Source organism: Manis pentadactyla, chromosome 7 (genome assembly GCF_030020395.1).
Source record: "Manis pentadactyla isolate mManPen7 chromosome 7, mManPen7.hap1, whole genome shotgun sequence".
In the NCBI taxonomy this organism is placed as follows: domain Eukaryota; kingdom Metazoa; phylum Chordata; class Mammalia; order Pholidota; family Manidae; genus Manis; species Manis pentadactyla.
This window is the reverse complement of record NC_080025.1, coordinates 122,065,824-122,093,614: the sequence shown is the minus strand read 5'-3', so window position 1 is coordinate 122,093,614 and position 27,791 is coordinate 122,065,824. Positions and strand designations below refer to the sequence as shown.

The 27,791-nt window shown below is 34.2% G+C and overlaps 1 protein-coding gene across 9 annotated transcripts in view; it reads left to right on the top strand.

The window, feature by feature from the left end:
* Positions 1 to 27,791, top strand: part of SLC13A1 (solute carrier family 13 member 1) — a 225,485-nt gene that overhangs the window by 90,868 nt on the left and 106,826 nt on the right. For 8 of the 9 annotated variants that reach the window (XM_036905611.2, XM_036905614.2, XM_036905609.2 and 5 more), the window contains exons 13-15: positions 2,758 to 2,919; positions 4,404 to 4,541; positions 6,149 to 6,314. In XM_036905611.2, the coding sequence (XP_036761506.2) occupies positions 2,758 to 2,919; positions 4,404 to 4,541; positions 6,149 to 6,304 (456 nt within the window). In that variant the 3' untranslated portion in view covers positions 6,305 to 6,314. The remainder of the gene's footprint in view (positions 1 to 2,757; positions 2,920 to 4,403; positions 4,542 to 6,148; positions 6,315 to 27,791) is intronic. The other variant, XM_057504731.1, reaches the window with a different exon arrangement.

The window sequence follows — 27,791 nt, the reverse complement described above, 5'->3', positions numbered from 1 at the left end:
AACAGAAACCCTACAGGCCAGAAGAGAATGGCATGATATACTTAATGCAATGAAACAGAAGGGCCTCGAACCAAGACTACTGTATCCAGCACGAATATCATTTAAATATGAAGGAGGGATTAAACAATTCCCAGACAAGCAAAAGTTGAGGGAATTTGCCTCCCACAAACCACCTCTACAGGGCATCCTACAGGGACTGCTCTAGATGGGAGCACTCCTAAAAAGAGCACACAACAAAACACCCAACATATGAAGAAGGGAGGAGGAGGAATAAGAAGGGAGAGAAATAAAGAATCATCAGATTGTGTTTATAATAGCTCAACAAGCGAGTTAAGTTAGACAGTAAGACAGTAAAGAAGCTAACCCTAAACCTTTGGTAACCACAAACTTAAAGCCTGCAATGGCAATAAATTCATACCTTTCAATAATCACCCTAAATGTAAATGGACTGAATGCACCAATCAAAAGACACAGAGTAATAGAATGGATAAAAAAGCAAGATCCATCCATATGCTGCTTACAAGAGACTCACCTCAAACCCAAAGACGCGCACAGACTTAAAGTCAAGGGATGGAAAAAGATATTTCAAGCAAACAACAGAGAGAAGAAAGCAGGTGTTGCAATTCTGGTATCAGACAAAACAGACTTCAAAATAAAGAAAGTAAAAAAAGACAAAGAAGGACATTACATAATGATAAAGGGCTCAGTCCATCAAGAGGATATAACCATTATAAATATATATGCACCCAATACAGGAGCACCAACATACCTGAAACAAATATTAACAGAACTAAAGGAGGAAATAGAATGCAATGCATTCATTCTAGGAGACTTCAACACACCACTCACTCCAAAGGACAGATCCACCAGACAGAAAATAAGTAAGGACACAGAGGCACTGAACAACACACTAGAACAGATGGACCTAATAGACATCTACAGAACTCTACATCCAAAAGCAACAGGATACACGTTCTTCTCAAGTGCACATGGAACATTCTCCAGAATAGACCACATACTAGGACACAAAAAGAGCCTCAGTAAATTCCAAAAGATTGAAATCCTACCAACCAACTTTTCAGACCACAAAGGCATTAAACTAGAAATAAACTGTTCAAAGAAAGCAAAAAGGCTCACAAACACATGGAGGCTAAACAACACGCTCCTAAATAATCAATGGATCAATGACCAAATCAAAATGGAGATCCAGCAATATATGGAAACAAATGACAACAACAACACTAAGCCCCAACTTCTGTGGGACGCAGCAAAAGCAGTCTTAAGAGGAAAGTATATAGCACTCCAAGCATATTTAAAAAAGGAAGAGCAATCCCAAATGAACGGTCTAATGTCACAATTATCAAAATTGGAAAAAGAAGAACAAATGAGGCCTAAGGTCAGCAGAAGGAGGGACATAATAAAGATCAGAGAAGAAATAAATAAAATTGAGAAGAATAAAACAATAGCAAAAATCAATGAAACCAAGAGCTGGTTCTTCGAGAAAATAAACAAAATAGATAAGCCTCTAGCCAGACTTATTAAGAGGAAAAGAGAGTCAACACAAATCAACAGTATCAGAAATGAGAAAGGAAAAATCACAACAAATCCCGCAGAAATACAAAGAATTATTAGAGACTACTATGAAAACCTATATGCTAACAAGCTGGGAAACCTAGGAGAAATGGACAACTTCCTAGAAAAATACAACCTTCCAAGACTGACCCAAAAAGAAACAGAAAATCTAAACAGACCAATTACCAGCAACGAAATTGAAGCGGTAATCAAAAAACTACCAAAGAACAAAACCCCCGGGCCAGATGGATTTACCTCGGAATTTTATCAGACATACAGGGAAGACATAATACCCATTCTCCTTAAAGTTTTCCAAGAAATAGAAGAGGAGGGGATACTCCCAAACTCATTCTATGAAGCTAACATCACCCTAATACCAAAACCAGGCAAAGACACCACCAAAAAAGAAAACTATAGACCAATATCCCTGATGAACGTAGACGCAAAAATACTCAACAAAATTTTAGCAAACCGAATTCAAAAATACATCAAAACCATCGTACACCATGACCAAGTGGGATTCATCCCAGGGATGCAAGGATGGCACAACATTCGAAAGTCCATCAATATCATTCACCACATCAACAAAAAGAAAGACAAAAACCACATGATCATCTCCATAGATGCTGAAAAAGCATTTGACAAAGTTCAACATCCATTCATGATAAAAACTCTCAGCAAAATGGGAATAGAGGGCAAGTACCTCAACATAATAAAGGCCATCTATGAAAAACCCACAGCCAACATTATATTGAATAGCGAGAAGCTGAAAGCATTTCCGCTGAGATCGGGAACTAGACAGGGATGCCCACTCTCCCCACTGTTATTTAACATTGTACTAGAGGTCCTAGCCAGAAAGGCTACTCTTTTCTTAAAGCCCTATATTTCTAAGTAACTTATTTAAAAAGCCACATATATTAATTAGATAAAATTAAAATTTAATTGGAAAACTATGAAAAGATGATTCAAACTTTCTAAAGCCGGCTTGTAATTAAAAACAAGAATAATTGAGAGCTTTTCCACATCGAAGCCACCTAGATCCACCACACCACAGAAAAATATGATTAAAATTATATTTTTGAAACTGAGTTCTTAGAGCAAATAATGCTCTTTATACATTTAAATTGTGTCTGATCAAAGTGAATTGTTGATGAATAACAAATATCGCAATTTTTTTTTTTTTAGGAGTCAGGACTATCTAAGTGGATAGCAAATAAATTATCTCCTCTAGGTTCATTACCAGTATGGGTAATAATTTTGATATCTTCTCTGCTCGTTACTTCTTTAACAGAGGTAGCCAGCAATCCAGCGACCATTACTCTTCTTCTCCCAATATTAGCTCCATTGGTGAGTATCTTATTTATCCCGTTTACACTCTTCATCAAAAGCATAATGTTCTACTTTGCATACTTAGTGTTCTATTTTGTGGAGTCATTTTTGGCCTGATTGGTGCTCCTGGAAATAACTTACAGGGTGGTCTTATTTGCATTCATACTTTTTTAGGAGACCTCAACTCAGAGGAACTCTTCAAACTGTTCAAGCAGTATTGTCTTAAGTGAACCACTTACCTCGTCTCTGCCCAGATTTTTCATTTGCACATGACTGGGAGGGTCCACTTAGATACTTTCCAGCTGTAAGACTTTGGGATTCAGTGCTTTCTATCAACTTTCGTATTTAGACCTCTAGCATTGACGCTTCCTCCAGATGATTATTCCTGAATTTCTGAGAAGTGCTTCATATAAACTTTGCAAGTGAATGAAAAGCCAGGCTTACACTTCAGGCTTTAAGCTTAAGTATCTGAGACACAATTCTCTACGGCCCAGGGAAGAATTTTAAAAGATAAATAAGAAGATAATTTGCAAGGTGAGAAAGGGAAAGACTGTCTTCCCTTCTTCTCCCCACCTACCTAGCAATTCTAAGAAATAGCTTTGAGTAAACTGTTTTTCTTCTTGGGACAGATGAGTTTGGTGAAAGGAAAGCACTTCACATTAAGAAGGATTGTCCTTCTGGAATTGTTCTGCTACCAGCTCAAATGACATACGTTGGCATTCTTGAGCTGCTGCTTCAAATTAGAAAAGAAATATAGACAGTTTGTATTGGTAAAATATCATCTTGGTTCTTTCTGCTTTTTATTTCTCAACATGGAGCAGTTAGAAAATTATGTGATGAATTAGGAATAGCAGTAGCTCTTCTTCTGTGACGATTCTTAAGCAAATTTTAAATTATAGATGTCATGAAGGCAGTAAAGTGAATGGAATGATGAGAGGCTTTGGAGCCAGAGGGGCCTATGACCCTCCCTAAGCTGTATTGTTGGCAAGCTGTGCTTTCAGACAAGTTACTTGAGCCTTTCTCGATCTGTTTCTTCATCTCTTATTTGGGTCTGTAGCAGTCATCTCATAAGGTCATTGTGAAAGTTAGGTTTTTTATATATATATATATATATATGAAATTTATTTTTTTATATAGTATATTTTTTATATATAGTATATATGAACACATATTAACATAGACATAAAACACTTAGCATAGCACTTAGCACAAGATAAATAATAAATGGAAGTTTTTTTTATTTAGTTTCTAGAATAAATTATACTTTATATTCTAAATGAACTGAGCTAAAATGCTTAAATGGGCACCAATAACCATATAAACAGCAAGAGGAACATTTTCTGAAAAATATTATTCAAATTATAATTGCATTTGTATGTATAATTTTATGTCTTTAGGTTTCAACCTGCTTCTGGAAAGTTTATTGTAAGAATTTTGCTCATTCTGATGCTTGGTACCTCCCTAAAATTTTTACTTAGACTCCTTTTTATCTTTTCCAACAGGCTGAAGCCATTCATGTGAACCCTCTTTATATTTTGATACCTTCTACATTGTGTACTTCATTTGCATTCCTCCTGCCAGTAGCAAATCCACCCAATGCTATTGTTTTTTCATATGGCCATCTAAAAGTTTTTGACATGGTAAGTGAGCTAAAAGAATATTATGAGGCCCAACAGATGTTTTTTTGTGATGTCTTGGGTTATCTCTTCTTTTACACACTAATCAACTGCCAGAAAAAGCATGTGCTTCTGAAGGTGAGTGCATGACTGGTCATAGAGTTGTTTTTAAAAGTGATAACCAGAAGCAGGCATGCCATTAGAATTTATAGTCAGAAAATACAGAGATAGTGAATGTGTTATCAATGTCCTGGAAGAAAGAAAAGGGCATAGAATGTGCTCAACACAATGCCTTAAACTTGTATGTCAAGATCAGGATCTACCTTGGCCTACGAAAAAGGAAGAAATAAGCTTAATGAAATTCATGAATCAGGCACTGGTGTTTGCTATCCAGAATATTTATGTAACTGACATTTGCTCTGAATAAGACATCAGGCTCAGTGCCTGATTGAAGAAAAATCATCTTTCTTGTTTTGATTCTAATAGTGGCACCTCATATGAAAGCACGGCAAGTAATAATGAAACATTTAAATAACAAAATGTGCACATTTTTGTCAAAATCAGAAGTAGTGTTAGTCGGGAACTAGCTTAGAATACTCCAGTCTTCCTCTGATTTTGATTGCCAACTTCTAAACCAAACCAAACAAGAATATAACCAAAGTAAATTCAGTGAGCTTGCTAGGCAGATGCAGTTCCAGGGTAAGTCTCAGATCCCTTCCTTCCACTCAGACTGCTGTCCCCAAGCCCCTGCTACACAAAAATTCCAGAAATGCTTCTATGCAGAAGTGATATAATATCCTTTTGTTAAAGAGAAAGTGCATAATATAACATAACTAATGTCCTATGTATGTAACTGAAAAAAATAAAAACAGGATTCTGAAATAAATAGGTGGCTTGCATGGACAGAAAGGGGGTGTCTATAAGATTTATTGGTAGGTCTCCCCCTTTTGCTTTGAGGCTCCATGTTTTAGTACTTGGGGAATGCAGAGATAAGCAACCTTCTTTTGTAAAGAGCTGGATAGTAAATATTTGAGGTTCTGTGGGGTGTATGCTCTCTGGTCCCATCAAACATTACCTATGAAAACAGTTCATGGGCAGAAGTTTGCTGTCCTCTTTTAATGGATAGAAAGCAGCTCTGGGATTTTTAATGGATGCCAGAATGACGATGTAAGAGCCAGAAAAATGGAAACTCTAAGTAAGATGAATAGAAGTGGCATTATTAAAACTCAATAAGAGAATAATGAAGGGTAAACTAATAATCATATTGAGTGACTATGGTGGATCTGTTATCATATAATGACCTGAACCTTATCAACTGAAACATAAAACCACAAAACACAAATTCTGATTTAACACGAAATAACATGTTTTTCAAAGGAATTTTTCTCAAATCAGAATGGTTTCCATATATTCCTAAGGGGAACTTCTCAGACAATCTCCAACTAAATGGCATTTAGCTGGGGACAGAGTCTTTTTTGACATGGATGGAAGAACACGTTTTATGAAATACCATTTTATACTAATCATTTATGATGCATGTAAATCTGACATACACCTGTGGCAACAGTATTCCAATTCTCCTATAGCTTCTTTCTTTGAGAGACTGACATTTATGCTCTTTCCTGTCCAAGGTTAAAGCTGGACTTGGCGTTAATATTGTGGGTGTTGCAGTGGTGATGCTTGGCATGTCCACCTGGATTGTGACCATGTTTGACCTCCATACTTACCCTTCATGGGCTCCTCTGATTAGTAATGAGACCATGCCATCACAAGCACCAGTGTTCTGACTACTCTCTGGTAAGTTTTGAGAACCATTAAGAATTCAGTTTAAAATGTGGCTCTGGAAAGCTGTCAGTCCTGGTGTAGCCACTGTAGTTCCAGCTGTCATTACTGTGAATCCACATGTCGTCTGAGATGCAACCAGTGAGTGTCTGTGTGCCTTCCTCGAGAAGCCCATGGCTGAGATTTTGATCATTGTCCATATGCATCCTGATTCATCATAAGAGTTATTTATAATATGACCGTCAAAGAGATTAGGTGGTTTGCTTAATTTTACAATTTGGGTTCAGTGTAATATTTCAAGCATCAATTTATTATTTCAGAAACTTCCCATCAAGCTAGAAATAGAAAATAAAATATACAAGTTAATTACATATGTGGATAAATCATTTCTCGAGTGTTGTTCAAGGGAATTTGGTGAAAAATCAAGCTGTGGTCATCTGGTGGTGCAGAAGAAAGTTTAAATGAAATGTACATTCCCCTTATTTAAAGAAATTCGCAGTCATGTTATTGTTGACATATACATATAAGTACAAAAATTGAAAGTGAATTAGTAGTTACAAAATTATAGCTGAATATACTAAGAAAACTCATAGATAAGGATTGATTTCTACTTGACCCTATGGTTAGATTAATGTAATTCATACCTTTCTGATCCAGTGCACCGAGAAATGTGTTTTGTAGAGCTGTGGGGGTAACACTTGCTATGATTTGTACTATTAGCACAGTACAGTTATAAAAGAAAGATAATCACTGTAAACTGTGTATGTGTATAATCATTTTACTTAAATATTTATCTTATTTCAGAGATACATAATGTCACATGTAAAAAAAGGAGATTCAGAAATTTAAATGAGTTATCACTGGATATAGAGACATAGAAAGAAGTCACATAACTCCATTAAATCAATACTGAAATGAAGTTATCAGGAGGAAAATAAAAATTATATCTGCTGACTTATTTACAAAAGAGAGAAATAAATTATCTATTGAGAAATTTAAAAAGAAAGAAGAAAAAGATCTGAACCTTCAAACAAAAATCCGAAGAGAATAGTCTCCTAGCACTCAGGATATGAAAAAGAATAAGTTATTAGCATTCCAAAATTAGGCTAAAGGAGAAAAAAGATAAAATAAAAAAGTAGTGTGCACAGTTAGGAAAAGATGGGGAAATTAAAACACAGCAATTCCCAGGCTAAAAATAAAATGGAAGACAAGATTAAGAAAACACCTTTGTTAATCTTCATAGAAGTCATCAGACCTGGTTTGGTTTATTTGCAAGTGACATTATTTATAAAGTCATTCTTGAAAAGCAAATATAGTAAGAAAGATTTTTCAGAAGGAAAACATTTTTCTAAAAAGTTATATATGATAGATTGTCCCTGTTCATTACCTGTCTGTTTATTAGTCAATGCGAAATTTATCATTTTTTTAAAAAATCTACTCATTTAGTCTTAGAATATAACATTGCTGCTTGATATATATCTTCTTTGTCCCCTCTCTTCACTTGTTTCTTTCCCTATTGTATGTTATACATTTATTTATGATCCATAGTACATATTACATTTCTGCTTTTTTCTTGTCTTTGAATTTGTAAGTAAAAAGTTGAAAGTAAATTAGTAGTTACAAAATTATAGCTGAATATTCTAAGAAAACTCATAGATAAGGATTGATTTCTACTTGACCTGGATTGTATTTAGTTGGGGACAGAGTCTTTTTTGACATGGATGGAGGAACTCATTGTTTTATGAAATGTCATTTTCTATTTATCATTTATGATGCATGTAAATCTGACATACACCGGTGGCAACAGTATTCCAATTCTCCTATAGCTTCTTTCTTTGAGAGAAATTATATGATGACTACATTTTCATTATAAAAAAATGAAATAACTTTTCAAATTATAATGAATAATTTTTGCTCTCAAGAGAGTAATATAAGCATTTCAGCTTGAGTCATTTTAATGAATTACTTCCAACAGCTGCCAGCTGAGAACAGGGAAAATAATATTTAGTCAAAATTTGTTTTAGTGAACCGTATAGTTCTCTTTCTACATTTTGATGTTTAGTTGACATATCAAAAATGATTTAACTCATCCATTTCACATTTGTCTCACTTAACGTCAAAGTCTTCAAGATCTTTTAGTTTGAGAGTTGCATACTGTCTTTGAAAGTTTCCAAAAGGCAGCCTAAATAGATGATCAAACAAATTTGTCCTCCCACACTATGGTAGATAGTATTTTTGTTATTATCTTGATCCTTACTTAAAGGTTAACTAGAAATCTTTGTCACTTTAAATCCAAGTATCTTACTTAGAATTGGATCTTGTCTAGATAATAGTAGCAATTTCACTAAGTGCCTATTTACTGTCTGTTCAGGCAAGTGCTTGGAAGGCTCCCCAGACGGGTGTTGTCCTTCACCCACACCGCTGCCCCTGGACATGTCAGCATCTCTAGCATTCGGACTTCCTTCCTTAAGCGTATGCTCTGTTTTCACCTTACTTGGTATCCAAGGCTTTGTTTTCCTTTTCAGCCTGGGCGGTAGGGAAGTACGCTTCAACCAATGTTACTAGTTAACCTCATTAGGAAAAAACTGATAACACAAGATCATGGCACATTGTGAATTAACATGTGTACTACATATTATTACATGCAAAAGATTATTATTAAATTATTGTTATATATCTGCCATGGTTAAATATTTGATAAGGATCTTTGTGGTGACATTTGTGTTCCACTGTTTTATTGTTTTAGTTAATGAATAACTATTAACTTTGCTTGACTATGTGGGCTTTACCAAACTAAATGTTTTTATTTTTAGAAGGGGGAGGGTTGCACTAAGAATGAAAGAATAAACCCAAACAAATTGGGTCAGTTTATTATTCTAATATAATCTAAAAAGGAAGATAGTTAAAATTGTTACTCTGGGACATCATCAGCCACATTATTCCACAATGATGCACTTTAGTCAAAGTAAAAATTTACTAGGTAAGTTTTTGGAATGCTAATAATATCAAAAACGCAGTTCCTCACTGTAGAGATGAGACTAGGCCAGTCCAGGAGTAAACAGTAAAAATAGCATATAACTAAAACAGAAATTAAAATGTTTTTCCAAATATGGGGATCTTCATTTGTCTAGGAAGAAAAAGACATAGGGTTTAAAAATAAGTAAAAGGGCTTTTCTTACTTACGGTATAGTGATATAGATACTGGAAAATGGGTAGGGGGAAGATCTTGGGGTCAAATAAAAAATATTATATAACATACATTACTGGGTCAGCAAGAAAATAATGGAAGTCATCCAAAGTGAAAGATGATGAGGTACTAGCAAAACCCAGAGACTTAACAAGAACTGAGAGTGGCAACTGCTAATCCCTAGAGATCTTGCAGTTTTCTTTTAATAGATACACAGGGAACAGGGAATGGGAGACAAAGCTAAAACCCAAGCAAGTTAGGGGTTGAATGGAAAACTACACAGTTAGTATCTCAAAGGATTATATTCTTAATGAAAATGTAAACTAGCAAAAAACCCATTCTATAGAGGGACCCATCAGGGGAATATTCATATTTCAAATTTTGAAACCACGTAGGTTAGGGACCTGAAGTCTCAATATCAGTGTGTGAGCAGAAAACCTTAATCTGAAACTTTACTTTAAAACAATCCTGGGGTTGTAGTATTTCTCAAGTATCTGGCAAAAGAAGGAATACCTTCTTCCAACAGGGCTCAGAATTTAACCTTAGAATTCCTAAGGTTAAAGCTCCATGTGAGATTATAATCAAAACTTGCACATTCTCTCGAGATACAAAGCATGTTGTGCAAGAGCCAGCATAAACAAAAGAAATGGAATCCAAAGGACAAAAACAACAGATTCTAATTATCAAATACCAAATATAAAATGAGGAAGCATAATGTTTGAAATATAAAAGAGGGCATTGGAAATTTAGTAAATGTGATAGGCAGAGTTATAAAAATGTACTCCTAAGATTTCTGTCTCCTGGTTATTCAAGAAAACCCTGATGCAGATACTGCTGTGAAGGGTTTTTGCAGATGTAATTAAGGTTATGAGCTAGCTGACCCTAAATTAGGGAGATTCTCTTGGATTATCCAGGTATCTAATGTGATCATAGGAGCCCTTAAAAGCAAAAGAGAAAGCGGAAGAGTCAGGTAGGCAAGGAAAGACAGAACGGGAAGTCAGAGAGATTTGAAGCATGAAAAGGACTGGATCACTGTTAGCGGCTTTGAAGATGAAAGGAATCGCAGGTCAAGGGAATGCAGGCAGCCTCGCAGAGCTGTGAATGACCCCTGGCTGAAACAAACAAGGAAACAGAGGACTCAGACCTACAGGCATGTGGAACTGACTTCTGCCAACAACATGATAAGCCCAGAAGTAGATTCTCATTAAGAGCCGCCAATAAAGAATGCTGTCCTGCAGATGCCTTGATTGTCGTCCTGTGAGACTGGTTTTGGACAAGTCTGTTCATCTACAGAACTTTAATATAATAATGAGTATTGTTTTAAGCCATTAAATTGGAACCACTAATATGGTAGCTTGGTATGGCAACAATAGAAGTCAAATATAACAAGGAATGAGAAACTTTAAAAAGTGTACAGATAGATCTGAAAAAGTATCAAAAAGACATTTTAGATGTGAAGAATATAATAATTTAAATTAAAAGCTTAATGAATAGGCTAAATAGCACACTATACAAACCGGAAAATGAAGTATGAAGCTTGAAGACACATGCCAAAAAATGAATCAGAGATAGACAAAGAAATGGAATTCTGAAGGGGAAGTTCAGAAATATACAACCTAGAATGATAAAGGTAAACACGTGTTTAATCAGAATCTTATAATGAGCCACCAGTGGCAGAAGAATATTGTCATAGAGTTATGAGGATTAAATGAGTTAATACACTTAAAACACTTAGAACAGTGACTGGTCATAATAAAACTAAATATAATGTAGGCTTCTTATTACTGTTATATTAGTTTTATTTCTTAGCACATCACACAGAAGTCATTGCCCACACACAATTACTAGTCAAATCCTTCATAAGACTCTTAGCCATATTCTTATTGAAATCTAAGATTTTAAGTTAGAAAGGTTACTCTTGGTTCATAACATCTAAGCAGAGATTTCCAGAGAATCATTTAGCTTTTTCTCAATTATTCCTTGGTTAAGATAGAACACTGGAAGTAAAACAATAAAGTGTGTGTAAAAATGGATCTCCATTTACAGAATTTAGTACACAAAGAAAATAGAGGAAAATTTAGAGATGGTTTACAATACTAAAAACCAGTTCAATAACTTATTGGAATAATGTGGCATGTTGGTATCGAATGAGCCTCTCACTCTGTTAAGTCATTCTCATCATTAGTTTTCACTTCAGGGATTTTTAGATAGTTCAGGACCCCCCATGTTGTCAACAGTCCCTGGAGCATTGTCTGCAGGATTGTTGATGAATCCAGACAGCTGTAGTTCCATACACCCGCTGCGCTGAGGCTACTCTCTGACCTCCCCGCAGCAGCAAGTCTACAGCTGGGCCACTGAGTCAGACACTATGCCTTTGTGGTTATTGTTCTGTAAAAAGTATGTACTGAAGATTACCAAAATATCAGAAATGTCACGTAGTCTCTCCTTCATTCAAAGAAAATTGATGTGCTCTTGTGTCCATGTGTAACAGGCAGCATTTCCATTATTCTTCTTCCTTATTTATTCTAATTGCTTCATTTTGTCCTTTTTGATTTAATGCACCTTTCTTTCTTGACACATTGTCTTTTTTAAGAGCTGTAAATATGCTTGGACTCCTTAGAAGAGTCAGATACTGCATTTTTTTAGAGTCTTTAAGAATAGTGGCCTCTTACAGTGCAACCACATAAAGAAATTACAAATACTTTCTACATCTATTCCATATTCTGTGGCCTACGAATACATTTTTCAAGTAAAGCTTGAAGATGACATACCAACTGCAAGTCATCCTGAAAGATAGCAGGGGAAAATTTTGGTGGCAAAGTTAGGACAGAATAGAAGAGATGTTCTGGAGACAGGACATTTGGTTCATCCTAACATGACTGCCGTGACATCTGCTTCTAGTTTGAAGAAATACTCCACTTCCTCAAACAATTTTCTTTGTTAAATGGTGTTTCCAGGCTAGCTTCCAGACTCCTTCCTTCCCTCATACTTCCAGACATAGTTTTTTTTGAGACTAGAACAGGAACCCAATGAACTCTACCCATAATGGATAAATTAAGTTGGGAAGAATTGACGTCTTAAAATTTTTTGGTCTCCTGACCCAGGAATACACTGTATCTCTCTATTTATTTAGGCAGTCTTCAATTTATCTGAGCAAAGTTATATAATTTCCAGTGTTCAGTCTTTCTCATCTTTAAACCTATTTATTCCTAAATATTTCATATTTTTGATGCTACTGCATTATATTTTTTGATGCTAATGTAAGTGTTCTTGTTTTTTAGTTTCAATTTCTAATCGCTAGTTGCTAGGATTTAGAAATACATTTTTATGAATTCATTTTGTATCCTATACCCTTGCTAAGCTTACTTATTAATTTTAGTTGCTTTTTTGAAAATGTCATAGGATTATCTACATAATAATATCTTCTGTGAATAAAGTCAGTAATATAGCTTCCTTTCCAACCTGGATACATTTATTTGTTATTCTGTCTTAAGGTGTCCTTGTTTTTTTCTTCTCTTAGTGGCAAATAAATTTTTTTACTATTAACTATGAATATTAGCTGTAAAATTTTCAGAGCCTCTTTATCAGATCATAGAAATTCTTCTATTGCTAGTTTGTTGAGAATTTATATCAGTAATGGATGTTTAAGTTTATCAAATGCCTTTGCTGTATCTTTTGAGATGATCTTATTTTCTTTTTTAGTCTTTTTTACTAGGCTAACTTACATTGAATTAAACAAACTTTGAGCATGATATGCTATATTTTTATATATATTATTAGGTTTTCTTTACTAAAATTTTATGAATAATTTTTGCCTCATTTTAAGAAGGGAAATTTGTCTGTAGCTTCTCTTCTTTTTTTGTCAGGTTTTACTATCAGGTTAATACTGACCTCAGAGAATGAGTTAGGAGGCATTCTCGTCTCTTCAGTTGTCTTGAATATTCTGTAGAACTTGAATCCTTTTAAATTTATTGAGATTTGTTTATGAAAGAATATGGTTTATCTTGGTAAATATTCCATGTGCCCTTGAAAAGAAGATTTATTCCACTGTCACTGAGGGGACTTCTCTAACGTATCAAATGGGTCAAGTTGATTAATACCTTTTTAATTATTCTATATCCTTACTGATTTTCTTTCTACTTTTGCTATCAATTACTAAGAGAGGAATTTTGAAATCTTTGCCTATAATTGGGGATTTGTCAGTTCTTCTTGCATTTTTATCAGGTTTTACTTTATGTTTTTCAAAGCTCTGTTATTTGGTTGGTGTTTAAACATTTAAGGTTGCTACATACTCTTTATACCTTTATCACCGTATAGTTCTCTTTTTATCATTGTTGATATTCTTCACTGAAGTATATTGATATTAATGTAAGTAGTACAACTTTTTCAAAATGAGTTACATATGAGATGTCTTTTCCCATCCTTTTACTTTCAACCTACACATATCTTTATATTTAAAGTGGGTTTCCAATAGGCAAAATATATTTGGATTTTTCTTATGTTTTAGCCAGTTATGACAGATTCTGACTTTTAATTTAGGTGTTTAGACCATTTATACTTAATGTGATTATTGATGTGATTGCATTTAAACCTACCATACCATCTTGCTATTTGTTTTGTTCTATGTTTTGTTTTCCCTTTGTACTGCTTTCTTTTAGATTAACTATTTTGTATTTTCATGTTATTTCATTTGTTGACTTGTTTTGTATAGTTTTTGTGGATGCTTGAGGGTTTATAATATACATGTTAAATTATCAACTTTAAGTAATATTATATCACTTCATATATATTATAAGACTTACAAGAACTCATATATGTAAACTGCCTTACACCCTTGTGTTATTGCTATCATATTTTATTTCTACATATATCATAAATTCCCAAATGCCTTGCTACTATTTTTATTTAAGTAGTAATCTTTTTAAGGATTAAATGACAAAACATCTACAAGTATTTCATATTTCCCACATTCTTCATTCCTTTTGCATAGGCTTGTTATTTTGATTTCTACCTGGTATAATTTTCATTCTTTCAGCTTTTGTAAGCCTGAAAAAAAATCTCTGTTTGCCTTCACTTTTGACAGATATTTTCACTGGGAATAGAATTCTGGATTGACAGTGTTTTTCTCTAGAAATTTACAGATGTTCTATATTCTTCTAGTTTATATTATTTTTGATAAGATGTACTTTCATTCCTAACTTTGTTCTTCTGTTTGTAATGTGTGTTTTTTCCTTCTGGCTGCTTCCAAGATTTTCTTTTATTACTGATTTTATGCAGTTTAATTATAAGGTAACTTGATGCAGTTTTATGTTCCTATGTGGTTGGGGTTCATTAAGTTCAGTGTATTTATGGGAATTTTTGAAAATGAAATTTGGAAACCCTCTATCCATTATCCCTTAAAATATTCTCTCTCTACCTCCTTTTTCTTCAAAGACTAAAATTATACATATATTTTGTCATTGAAATTGTTCCAAAGTATAAGGAATTTCTGGGGGAGGTAGGGCATGGGGTTTCTCTCCATATTTCATCCTGTATAGTTTCTATTGCTACATTCTTTGGTTCACTAATTCTTTCTTCTGCAGTGTCTAAATCATCTGTTAATTTCATTAAGCAGGTTTTTTCTTCTCACTTAATTTTCAACCTAGAAATTTGTTTTGAGTCTTTTATATTTTTCCTATTGCTATTTAGCATACTTATTTTTATCTCTACATTTTTGAACATATGTAATATATAGTTTTAGCAATTTTTATGCTCTTATCTACAAATTCCATTATCTATGCCATTTCTGCCTCTATTCATATAGCTTGATTTTTCTCTTTTAAGAATTATATTTTCCTGCCTCATAATGTTTTTCAATTGAAGGTGAAACATTGATGATTTTACTTTGTTTGCTAAATATAATTTTATTCCTATAAATATTCTTGAGTGTCATACTGTGGTACAGTTATTTGGAAATAGCTTGATCATTTTGATGCTTATTCTTAAATCTGTTGGATGAGATCAAAACAACCTTTAGTCTAGGGATACTTTTACCCTGCCAGTAAGGTAATACCCTTCTGTATTTGATGCTCCATTAATTTTGGGTTTTTCCATTCAGGCTGTTGGGTTGAATTATTCCCAGCCCTGTGGGAGCTCTTGAAATTGTCCCATCTAATAATTTTGAGTAGATTTTTCTCTACCCTCATCTACTTTCCTGACAAACTTGTGTTGATCAGTGCTCAGTAGACTAGTGGACAGGATTTCTGTGCATATATTTCTTCTCTGGTGTTCTGCCCTGCAAACTATAGCCATCTCTCCTCCTCAGACTCCCAGCTCTGTTCAACTCAGTTGATCACCAAGATCAGCCTAAACTCCCCTTTTTGAACTGCTACCTGGAATCGCTCCCCATGTTGTAAGTTGGAGCAATTTTAGGATTCAGCTATTTCCTCTTTTTCAGCGATCTCTGTCCTTTGTTGCCTGCAGCCCAATGACTGAAAAATGTTATTTCATGTAATTTTTCCTGTGTTTTAGTTGTTTCAGGCAGAAGTATAAATCCCATTCTAATGCTCCATCTTCTTACAAAAAAATAGCCAGAAGTCTCTAGAAGAGTCTAATTTAATTATAATCCTTTATTTTCTTTTCCAGTAAGTTTGGAATCAGAACAACTTGAGTTATTAACCCAAGAAGGTTCTGCAGTCTCCAATATTAATCATGGTATATAATACAGCTCTTAAACAAGACAGTAGATACTTGTTGAAGAGGGTTTACGGTGGCATGGGGAACTAGAGAGGGTTACTTCATGAACAGAATTTTGAATTTATTGAACTTGAGATTTATTCAGCATTTTTAAGAGAATCAAGAAGAAATAAATAGCTAATGGGCACTTGAAAAATCCAAATGTGAAGCTGAGGAGAATGGTCAGACATGCATTTCTAGTTTAAAGTTTAATATTTCTATGAGATGAAGTGAGTCCAAAACATACAAAATATGTGTAAGAACATCCTTTCTATTTTTTCTCCAACTTCAATACTATGATGGCTGCCTAATACACATGTCCTAAATTGTTTGATATATTTTTTAAATTGTTAATTCAAAATTCAAAATTTTATGGCTATATTTGAGAGTATATTGGGACAAATGTGACTCATACTTTTTTGTTTATATGTAAAAATAATTACAAAATTAGGAGGTTTAATATCTTAGAAAAATTGTTTAGAGAATAATTCAACCCAAAAGAAAGTTCAACCTGAGGAGGCAGGTTTCTGACAGAAGCTGTGGTCTGACAGGAATATTTTATCTTCACAGCCATAGGGCTTTTTGGGGGATTGATCTAACAAATATTAAATGACTAATAATAATGACAGACCATTCCTCATGGTCTGGGACGTCATTTTTGACTACAGTCTGTAACATTCCTCTCCATAAACTTTTTATTTCCATCTCAGCTAGGAAAGTAATTGTTTCTGGACAGAGTTGGGGGTCCAGTGGGAGTGAGCAGTCCTGTCCGCAGGGAATCCAGTGGGTTGCTGGGATGCCCTTATCCTCCTCCATACAGAACCTACCCATGGGTCCTCCTTTGAATTTAAACATGGAAAGAATCCTTCATCAAAACTGGAATTTGACATTATCTTGTTATTGTCTGTAGTCAGGAGTATATGTGAGTTTTAATGTGCTAAATAATTTATACTTGGATTGAAGCCAGCTTTCTCATTAAGATATTTCTGAAGGCTAGTTTTACTTGTATTTACTTCCTCATTTTTCTTAAAGGCAGAGGTATAAAGGTTTTAAAGAACTTCAATATTCCCATGGAGACAGAAGTCTCATTGGCCTCTATTTACATTCCATCTTCTGCATCTATTTTCTTTATCTTCATATAGTCACTTGACTAAAGAATGTAAAAAAAGAAGCAAAACTATACAAAGGTACTAAAGCAACTCAATGGAGGAAAAATAGCCTTTTAAACAAATGGTGCTGGAGAGGTAGACATCCACAGATGTTTTTTAAAAAGGCCTATGTTTCATACCTTATACAAAAATTAACTTAAAATGGATCATGTATTTAAATGCTTAAATGTAAGACATAAAATTATAAAACTTTTAGACAAAAATAAAGAAGAAAATCTTCAGAATCTAGGACTTAGCAAACAGTTCTTATATTTGACACCAAAAGCATAGTCCATAAAAAGTTAATAAATTAGACTTCAAAACTTTAAACTCTGCTCAGCAAATGACCTCTTTAAGAGGATGGAAAAAAGACTACAGAATGAGAGGAAATATTTGTAAACCACAGACACTAATATTGATAATACACAAAGAACTTTTTAAGTTCAGTAAGCAAACAATCCAATTAGAAAATGGGTAGAAGATATGAAGATACATTTCACAGAGGAGAATATACAAATGTTAAATAAACACTTAGATGTTCAACATAACTATTCATTAAGTAAATACAAATTAAACTCACAATTCTACACCCATGCCAGAATGGCTAAAATTAAGAATAATGACAACACCAAATGCTGGTGAGGATGTGGAGAAACTCAGTCACTCCAACAGTGCTGTTGGGAATGTAAGTTGTACAGGCAGTCTGGAAAATAGTTTGGCAGTCTTGCAAAAACTGAACATGAAACTACCATATGACACAGCAATTATAATCCTGGGCATTTATCACAGAGAAATGAAAATATACGCTCATGGTTTACAGCTGCTTATTAGCAAATGTCAAAAATTGGGAAAAAACTGAGATGTCCTTCGGAGTATGAATGGTTAAGCAAATTGTAATACACTCATAGCATTAAATATTGCTCAGCATTAAAAAATAACAAACTTTCCTTTGCACTGAGTTGGGTCCTTAATTTTAAGTTTTTGGGTCCAGTGGAATTCTGAAGGTGTGTCTAGCCACACAAGTTGGCCAGGCATGCTTTGAGCACCTCTTCAGTGTCAAGGCTGTTTTGCATTCCTGAGGTGGTAAGAGTTTTATAGGAGTAATTTATTTCTTACATCATCCTAGGCCTCCCACTACAAACAGTAAATTATGGTAAAAAAGGTAGCATGGGGAGGTTGGGATGGAAGATACTGTTGACAGATTGGCTCTTAGAGGTATGGATACCACTTTCCAGCTACATCTGAACTTTGGTGAACCTAAGAGATGGATACAATACTTTGTACATGCAGGAACAATACTGAGCCTCATTTTTCTCTTCCTATTTTTATTCTTCACAATCCACCTTTTTCATTCTTACTTTCTGAATGGCTGATGTAGTACCTTTCAAAGCACTCAGAATGTCTGTGTGAACTGAAAGATGCATCACACCATGATTGCATGTTATCAAGGAATTTTCACATTGCTCATTTTTATTAGTCTGATTAAGTGCCTCCAAAGAGGCAAAGCAACAATATCTGAACTATCAAAGCAATCATCGCCTGCATATCTTCTAACTTTTCTCCATGAAGAAATGTCAGCTTGAGAATTAGGAGATTCTTTAAAAATTTCTTGGTGACATTTTCTAATCCCTTTTTTATTCCCTTTGAAAAATATATAACAAATGACGATTTAACAGTGCCCTCTCTCTCTCTCTCTCTCTCTCTCTCTCAAGTATTGTTCCGAATTCCTATAAGAGTATGCACAAGAATTTTTGGAAGAGTTGGAAAATCAGCTATTTCCCCCACTTTGAGAGGTTAGAATTAGTTGTAGGCTGATTCAGCCCAATGTACAAAGCATTATTTTAAGCCTTGTAATGAGTTCACAAAAATGTATCATCATTGTAAATTGTATAAATATTCCTCTCACTTCTTAAGGAAAAACGTCAAAGTGAACAATGGTCTTCTGGAAAAGACCACTTTGTCCACATTTTCACTTTTTGGATAAATATAAGTTAATAAATTTCTTCGGTTTGAAAAGCTCATTGATCAATTGATTTGAAAGAAGGTATGACCAAGTTGTTTTGAATGTTTGTGTCAAGTTGTGAAAGCGAAAGCCTGGGGAATGGGAAATAAGGGGAAGAGAGAGTTATTAAGAGTACGGCGGGAAGTTGTTTGTACAAAGTTATCTAAATATTATAAAGATGCCTCTGCATTTAGGTTATTTGTCAGAATACTGCTTTCTAACTTAAGATCAGGAAAGTAAAAAATAAGAGTTAAGAGCCTAGTTTTGGGGTGAGAAATGCGCGGTCTTGAATATTGTCATTTTTTAGATGCATTATGTTGGCCCGGTATTAACTCTCTAATGCCCAGTTTCCCTCTCTAAAACGCCGGAATAGTAGTACTTAACTATTAGGATTACAAGATACAATAAATGTATTTAGTTTTTAGGAAACATTTTTAAATAGCCCTTACTATTTTATTATTGTTTATAACATGTATTTTTGCCTATATGGATCGCTGCTTTTATGGAAGAGGATTAGGGATTCAGCTTCTTCTTTGTATCCTCTTGATAATTTCTCTTAATATGTTTATTTTTAAACTTTTACCCTATACTTCCTTCCAAGAAGGATTTCAATTGAAATATAGATATTACAATCAAAGAGATTTTTTAAAAAAAATAGATGAAGAAAGAATGTAGGGAAAGTAAATGTGGGGAAATCAGTTGAAGTTAAAAGTCTTACAGTACCTTTAAGATACTTTCCATATATTCATATGCCTTTTTACTTTGGTAATATAGGAGATCCCGTCCTTAATGACACTGGTGTAATAGCTAAGCTCCTGAGCTGTTTCTTAGAACACTAATAAAAGCCCTTCGAACAATGTGACAAAACATCATTCAGGAAGTCTTGTATGACTCGGGATAGACGAGGGCCAGGGAGGCAAGTTGGGGTGGGGGGAGGGCAGAGAGGAGGGTACATGCCCCAGCTGCAGTTCAGGTTTCTGGTATCTGCCTGGCTAGACTTAGTTATCTAAAGCATGGACATCATAGTTTTGGAATATATTCCATGTTTATCAATTCTTTTTATCTATTTTAATTTTTAATTGTGAAATACTTCAAACATATAGCAAAGTATGGAAAATAGTAACAACACCAGTGTCTCCACTATCCCATGGATCCACCATGCAAATTAAAAAAAAAATAAAAACAAATTTGTAAAATGTCTCAGAAGAAACTATACCAGATAACCCCTGAAGCCCCCTAACTCATTGCTGCTGCCCAAGTTCATCACCAGCCTCAGTTTAGTGTGTATCATTCCCATCTGTCTGTGATTTCATACTTTTTCTACATTTCTATGTATAAGCGATTTATAGCTCTGTGTTTAGAGTGTTTTAAAGGTCTTATGTAACTCATTATTCTGTGGTTCTGGACACTATTTGTTTTCTAGTAAACTCCTTGTACACGGCTCATTGCACACATGAGTTTCCCTAGAGGAGGCTAATGTAATTGAAATTGCTCAGTTCTGAATTATGGACACCCCCAGTTTTCCTGGGTATCACCCAGTTACTTCCAGTGGTGTTTGCATTCATTTATATTCCCAAAAGCAAAGTTTAAATTTCCCATTGGTCCACATGCTTGTCAACATTGATTGTTAGACATTTCCATTCTTGCCATTCTCATTTAATTTTTTTATATTGCTTTAACATTTCCCTAATTTGTTGTGAGGTTCAGCATTTTTTCATATAGTTTTTAGTCTTTGGAACTTCATCTTTGAATTGTCTATAAATATATTTTCCCTAAATTTCTACTGTTTCTTTTGATTGACTTATAGTAATTCTTTACTTTAGATAATAATCCTACTGGTTGACAGGTGGTTTTTTTTTTTATGGTGGATTATCTTTGAACCAAATTGCTAATTTTAATATAGTAAAATATATGCATTTTCCCCTTAGCATTTGTATTTTTTGTTTTGCCCTTTATGGATATATGCTATGCAACTTATTTAAGAAACACATCCCTGCCCCCACTGTCATAAAATTAGTCTCTTATGTTTTGCAGCAATGTTCATGTATAAAATTTAGGATATAATTTTTCTTTCTTTTTTTGTCTTTGTCCAAGTTTATTATCAAGGTTATACTATTATTATATGAGTTGAATTTCTTTCCCACCTTTTCTATTCTCTGAAATCATTTATATTAGATATGGATTGTCTTTCTTCCGAGGTTAAGAGAAATTGACTAGATAAATATCTAGAATTTTCCCCCAGAATTTTATTATGAAAATTTTCAAATAAACAGCAAAGTTGGAAGATTTTAGTAATTACTTAATTACCTCTCTCTTGCCACCTACATTCTACCACTAACACTTATTCTACTTGCTTTATAACATATCTGTCCTTCTGTCCATCCTGCTATGCAACTCAATTTTTGGTTAGCAAATAGATTTTAAATATTGATTCTCCTTTGATGTTATAAATCAACTCAATTTTTAAAAATTTTGTTACGAGTGACTTTCACCTTAGTCTTCAGAATCACTGGCATAAAGTTTTCAACATGATCCTTTTGGGTATATTATGTTGTTGTATATGTTACATATGTTCTCTGTCTTACTTGCCAGTAACATCTTTATGCTCTCAAAATTTAATGCTATCAAATGATTTGGTTATATTCATTATGCATTTTCTTCTGTACTATATTTATTCAGATCTCATTTTATATGCTTTAATAAAATTCTGCAGTTTTATTCTTATAGGTCCCATGTTGGTTTTATGTTATTGATATTTTCATCAGCAAAACAAATGCTTTTCACCTGAGCTAATTCTTTCTGTGGAATTCCATACAATGTGCAATGATCCCCTGAAAACAGTACATGCCTCTTTTCACTTCTTTCAACATGACTAAAAACTGTCATCCCTTCTGTTCTTACTGGAAAATGTCACTGATTTTTCTTACTCAGATCTCTGTTTCTATTAAGATTGCTTGTCATTTTTCTGACTCTGAAAGGAGGTTGCTTGAAGAACATTTACTGGGTGCATAGACGGACAATTGCTGTTTTCGGTGTCTCAGAAGAATATATTCTTCTTTTAAGTAGAGGGGTTTTCCCCCTGATATTTTGTCCTAATATTCAGAATCAGCAACATGAGGACTTCAGGACTAAGATTAGTGCACTTATGCTTCCTTCATTTGGTTACTCACAAAATACTTATTAGATTCAAAGCTGTATTGGGACCTACCAATAGTAAAAAATAATAGCTCATGCTTATTGAGTGTTTATTAAGCAGGAGGCATGTTCTAGGGAATATACATTTACTTACATATTTTGGATGTGTATATTCTATTTCACAGGAGTCATAACAATATTTTTAGCCTTCTTCCTACGGTGAGATATATTTTATGCTTGTCTCACAATTTGTTAAAGGTAGAAAAATTTAGTTCAGATTCAGTGTCAGCAGGGTTAGTGATAAACAACTTTTCAGCATTGTCCTCTTGCCCTTATGGGTAAGATTAAGCTAAGATTGCCATGCCATATTAGATTAACATAATTTCAGTTATTATTTGCATAGGCTGTGGAAAAACATGCAGTCAGCCAAACATAATTTATAATTTGGTTTTTAATGCACTTAGAGTCTTGCCATTCACTGTAGATTATAAACGATCCTCACAAATTTTTAAAAAAAATTTTTCCTCCTCCATTCATTTGGTGTTCTATTCACTAAAGTTGTACTCACTGCCTTTACATGCTTATTTAATAATTTTTGTTTATGTTCAAATAGATGAGAGCAAGGTATACGTACAGTCCTCAGACAGCCTATGGAGGCAGGCTTTTTGTGTTTTCCGACAAACTGAGATCTCCAATAGAGGATTATTTCTTAATGTTGCTATATACTTGTACTTACTTAACATTTTTTAAATTGAGATACATACAATAAAATGCACCAATCTTAGTTTACTGTTTGATAAATTCTGATCTGTATATACACTCTGTACTTTCTTTTTTAACTGCATGATGTCTCTGTAGGTTGCAGGGCCAAGGGATGCAAGGTTTTAACTCTTAAATTCTTTAGGTTTGCTCAAAAAAACTTTGAGCAAAAAACTCCTTTCTAATCAATACAGAGTTATATGTTTGTCCAGTTTCAGTCCTTTAAAACTTGGTGAAGAGGACAGGGGTCATTCCACCAACTGTTACTAAGGGAAAAAGTAAAACAAATAAACAAGTGTGCAGACCTTTAGCATGCACTGGAATCTCTTATTCTAGAAGATTCAGGTTTCTGGTACATGTTAGCTCACTTTGAAGAACTAGCTTGCTCATTCATCTTTGAATGTCTTTCCTTCTCCCTTCCATATAAATCAGGGTTCCCCAGCAACAGCACTATTGACATTTTAATCTAGATAACTTTTCTTTGTGAGGCGCTAACCTGCATTGTTGTTTAGCAGCATCCCTGGCCTCTACCCTCTAGATGCCAGTCCTCTGTTTGTGACAACCAAAGATATCTCTGAACTTTGTCAAATGTCCCCTGGGGGGATAAGTTACCCCACTTGAGAACCACTCATATATATTATCTATAATTATAATTATAGATAATATTAATCTGATTTACAGAAGATAAATAATTACAGAAAAGGATGGCTATTATAACAAAATATGTTTTGAAATTTTATATTTCAAAGCAAGTAGAATATTTTTTTTAATTAAGCAGATTGACAAGCATATCAAAGAGTTCAGTACATGGACCTAATACTGCTGCTCTGCCCAAGAACATTGTGTACTAGCCACCGGGAGTGACAGCGAGCTGGCAGGCGTCTGTCCTGTGGTGACCAAGGTGCCCTGCTCGTTCTTCCCTTGAGCGATGGTGGAATGATTCCTCTGCTCTAGGAACTATGCGGAGGACAGAGATGACAAAAATGAAAACGAAACAAAACATTCCTTGTCTTCAAGTCAATGTTGTTTGACAAATACAGTTTTTCTGATAATACAGTCTCTATAAACGTAAGGAATATTCCTATCAAGTAGACTTTGAATAAAAGTTGAATTCTAAATTTTGTCATTTTCTCAATTTTACCAAACTGGTATGAACTTTTGCCAAGGTCAGTAAAAGTAAAATTTTACTAATTTTAGTCGCTGGGACAAAAGTTGTTGTAAATTATCAATAATTACTTAATAAAACTTTTTGCCTTTTCTGTTCCTTAAGTCAAATCAACAAAAGCTTTGATAACTTAAAAATGTTAGGGATCTGTCATCACAACTAGATAACATGATTCAAAATTGGCTTGTCGTTTGTTCATGTTCTTTTTCAATTTATATATTTCCTTTAACAGTACACATTCAAAATATATTGTAATAATACATATTTAATTCATTTATAATGACTTTAGAAATTTCTTTGTAAAAATATGCCATAAAGTATTTGCATTTCCTCCACTGATGTACATTGAGATCATTTGTAATGATACTGTAATGAAAAGCCACATTCATGACTCCTTGTGAGAATTTTCGTGCAGTTGATACCTAGTGCTATGTCCACATCTTCATCTTCAGTACGTATTGCCAAGTGATCTTCAAAAGTGGCTGCACCGATTTCCACTTCTACCAAAATTATTGATAATTTTCTTTTACCCTGTTCTTTGCAACAGTTTGATATTTGTAATTTTCTTATGATCTTAGCCAATCTGACAGATGGATAATTAGTATTTGATAATTTAAGTTGCCATTCCTGTGATTAATGAGAATGGATATTTTAAATTTCTTCTTCCATGAATTGTCTATTCATATGTTTTCCCCGTTTGTATTTCTATTGAAATTTTTGGCTCCTATTTATTAATCTGTAGAATTTTTTTTACCCTTGCTTGTAATCCTTTGACATGTGTTTGAGTTCATATATGTTCTGGTGAATGACTCTTTTTTCCCTTTGTTTATTTTGGGTTTTCATCACACTGAAATTTTTAGATTTAAACCCTCGTTAAATTATCTTTAAGTCCTCATTAATTTTCATCAAATCTGTTTCCTTTATGTGTTATTGTATACATACCTTATTTAAGAAAAACCTTCTTCCCTATTCCATTATTATAAAGTTATTCCCTGTAATTTCTTTTAAAATATGTGTTTTGTTTTTCATGTTTGTTTTTCATCTATTAGAAATGTATTTTTATAAATACTGAGAGTAGGAATCTATTTATAATTTTTAATTGTGAATAAATCTATTGCCCCAATAATATAACTTGAGATGTCTAACATTTCCACATTGATTTGTAAAGCCACCTTTTCTACATGCCAAATTCCCTTATAAGAATAATCCCTGTGTGGGTACCATATTCTCTTTCATAAACCTTTGGTCCCGGTTTTTAAAAATAAAGGTTTACTTAGGTTTTTAAGTAAACATTATTTTTGGAATAAGTTCAGATTTACAGAAAATTGCAAATATAATATAAAATTTAGAGTTTCCATGTGTTGTACCCAATTTCCCCCTTAATTAGTATGGTATATTTGTTAGAATTAATGAACCAGTTCTGGTACATTATTATCAACTAAAGTACACTTTCCTTAGTCTTTACCAAATGTCCTTTCCTGTTCCAGGATAAGACCACGTTGCATTAAGTGGTTGTTATCTCTTGCGGCTCCTCTATGCTGACAGTTTGTCAGGGTCTGTTTTGATGATCCTGACAGTTTTGAGGAGTGCTGGTCAGGTATTTTGTAAAAATGTCACTCTGTTGGGATTTGTATGATGCTTTGCTCATGATTAGACTGCATCTCTAGTTTTTTTTTTTATCTGCCTGGGTACCTGCCTTGCAATCCCCAGAAATCTTCATTATGCAGGTAATACAACTTACCATACACTCCTGGTACTGTGTGACTTATCAGTCTGACATTTGAACTAATTTGGAAGGGAGGGAGACAGTCAATCCTGCCTCAGTAGGGTGGCAAAAACAATTACATTTTTCATTAAAACAAATTAAGAGTTCTTTGAATTGAGACTCTAAACAGTATTCTAGGGAATGTTTAGAGAGTAACTAAATATTCCTTTAAATTTCTCACCAGGGTATCAATTCTGAACCTGTGGTGATAATTTTGTGTTGTATCTGTCTGACTTTCCCCTGTGACCTAACATGATACTCTCCCTGAGGTCCTAGTTATTCTCATATATTAAAAAACACTTTAAAGGCTTGCTTTTTATATTTTTGTATTTAATACATAGCTTGAATTTATTTTGTGCTGCTGTAAAAAAAAGATACAATTTTATTTTTTTCTGCATGAATAACTAATTATCCCAGTACTATTTGTTGAATGCTCCTGTTCCCCCACTAGTTTGAAAGACTCCATCATATATAAATACTTCCATACATGTTTGTGCAATGGTACCCATAGACTCCAAGAAGGGGATCCTCTATCTTAGGACCCATGCTTCAAAGGGTCCTCTCGGGTTCCCCCTCCAGCCATATCCCTTCCAATGGTGAGAGGAGCGGCAAGGCAAAGGATATATGCACCCAGCCCCCAAGTCCCAGTTTTAAACCTAGATTCTCAGCTAGTGATAAATACCCTGGATCCCAGGATCTTCTGTCCAAACAACTCTGAGCCTGTTTTTAGGGTCTGCACATTATACTTCCCCAAGAGCAGACCATACCACCAATAAGCAGGAGGGCTGGCCGAGTGTCTTGGGGAATTTGTGGGAAGAGCTTGGCTACACGACTAGGATTCTGGTGTCCACACGTATGTGTGCATGAGACCTTTGGGAATGGGAAGAGAACAAGTTGGGCTAAGGCTCAAGAGCTGCAGTCAGAGGCCTGCTTTTCCTGAGCCACCATATTCTGGCATAGAATTCCAGGAATCCGAGAATTATACATTCAACCCTTGCCTTCTAGATCATTCTAAATGTGTATATGTCAAGGTACAAAGGTAAAAACTTTCATTTAGTTGTTTGCTTGCTTGATTAAATATGTAAACATATGGATTATGGGTTTCCATTTGTACCCTTGCCCCAAATCCCATAAATATTAGGATGTCTTGTGTTTGTGTATGTTTCTAGGTAGTTTATTCCTGTTCCAGTAGAACCCTGCCTTAACTAATATAATAACAAATCACAAGGGCAATTTCCCTACCAATTTTTTTCAAAATTATCTTATTCTTGTCCTCCTTTTCCTCCGGTGTAAATATTTTTGGGTCAGGTTATCAAGTTTCCAATTTAAAAAATGTATCTTTTTAAACTATCCCTTAAAAAAACTTTCATTCTCTTTTTAATTTGAAAGCTCCCTTTTAGCCTAATTTGTAAATTTTCTTATAGTCTAACTAGCTCACATTGTTCTGTCTTAGCTGTTAAATCAGTGGTTCTAGACCAGAGTTGATTTTGCCCTCCAGAGGACATTTGGCAATGTCTGGCGACAATTTTTGGTCGTTACAACTGAAGTGAGAGGTGCCACTGGCATTTAGTAGGTAGAGAGCAGGGATGCTGCTAAACATCCTAGAATTCACAGGAC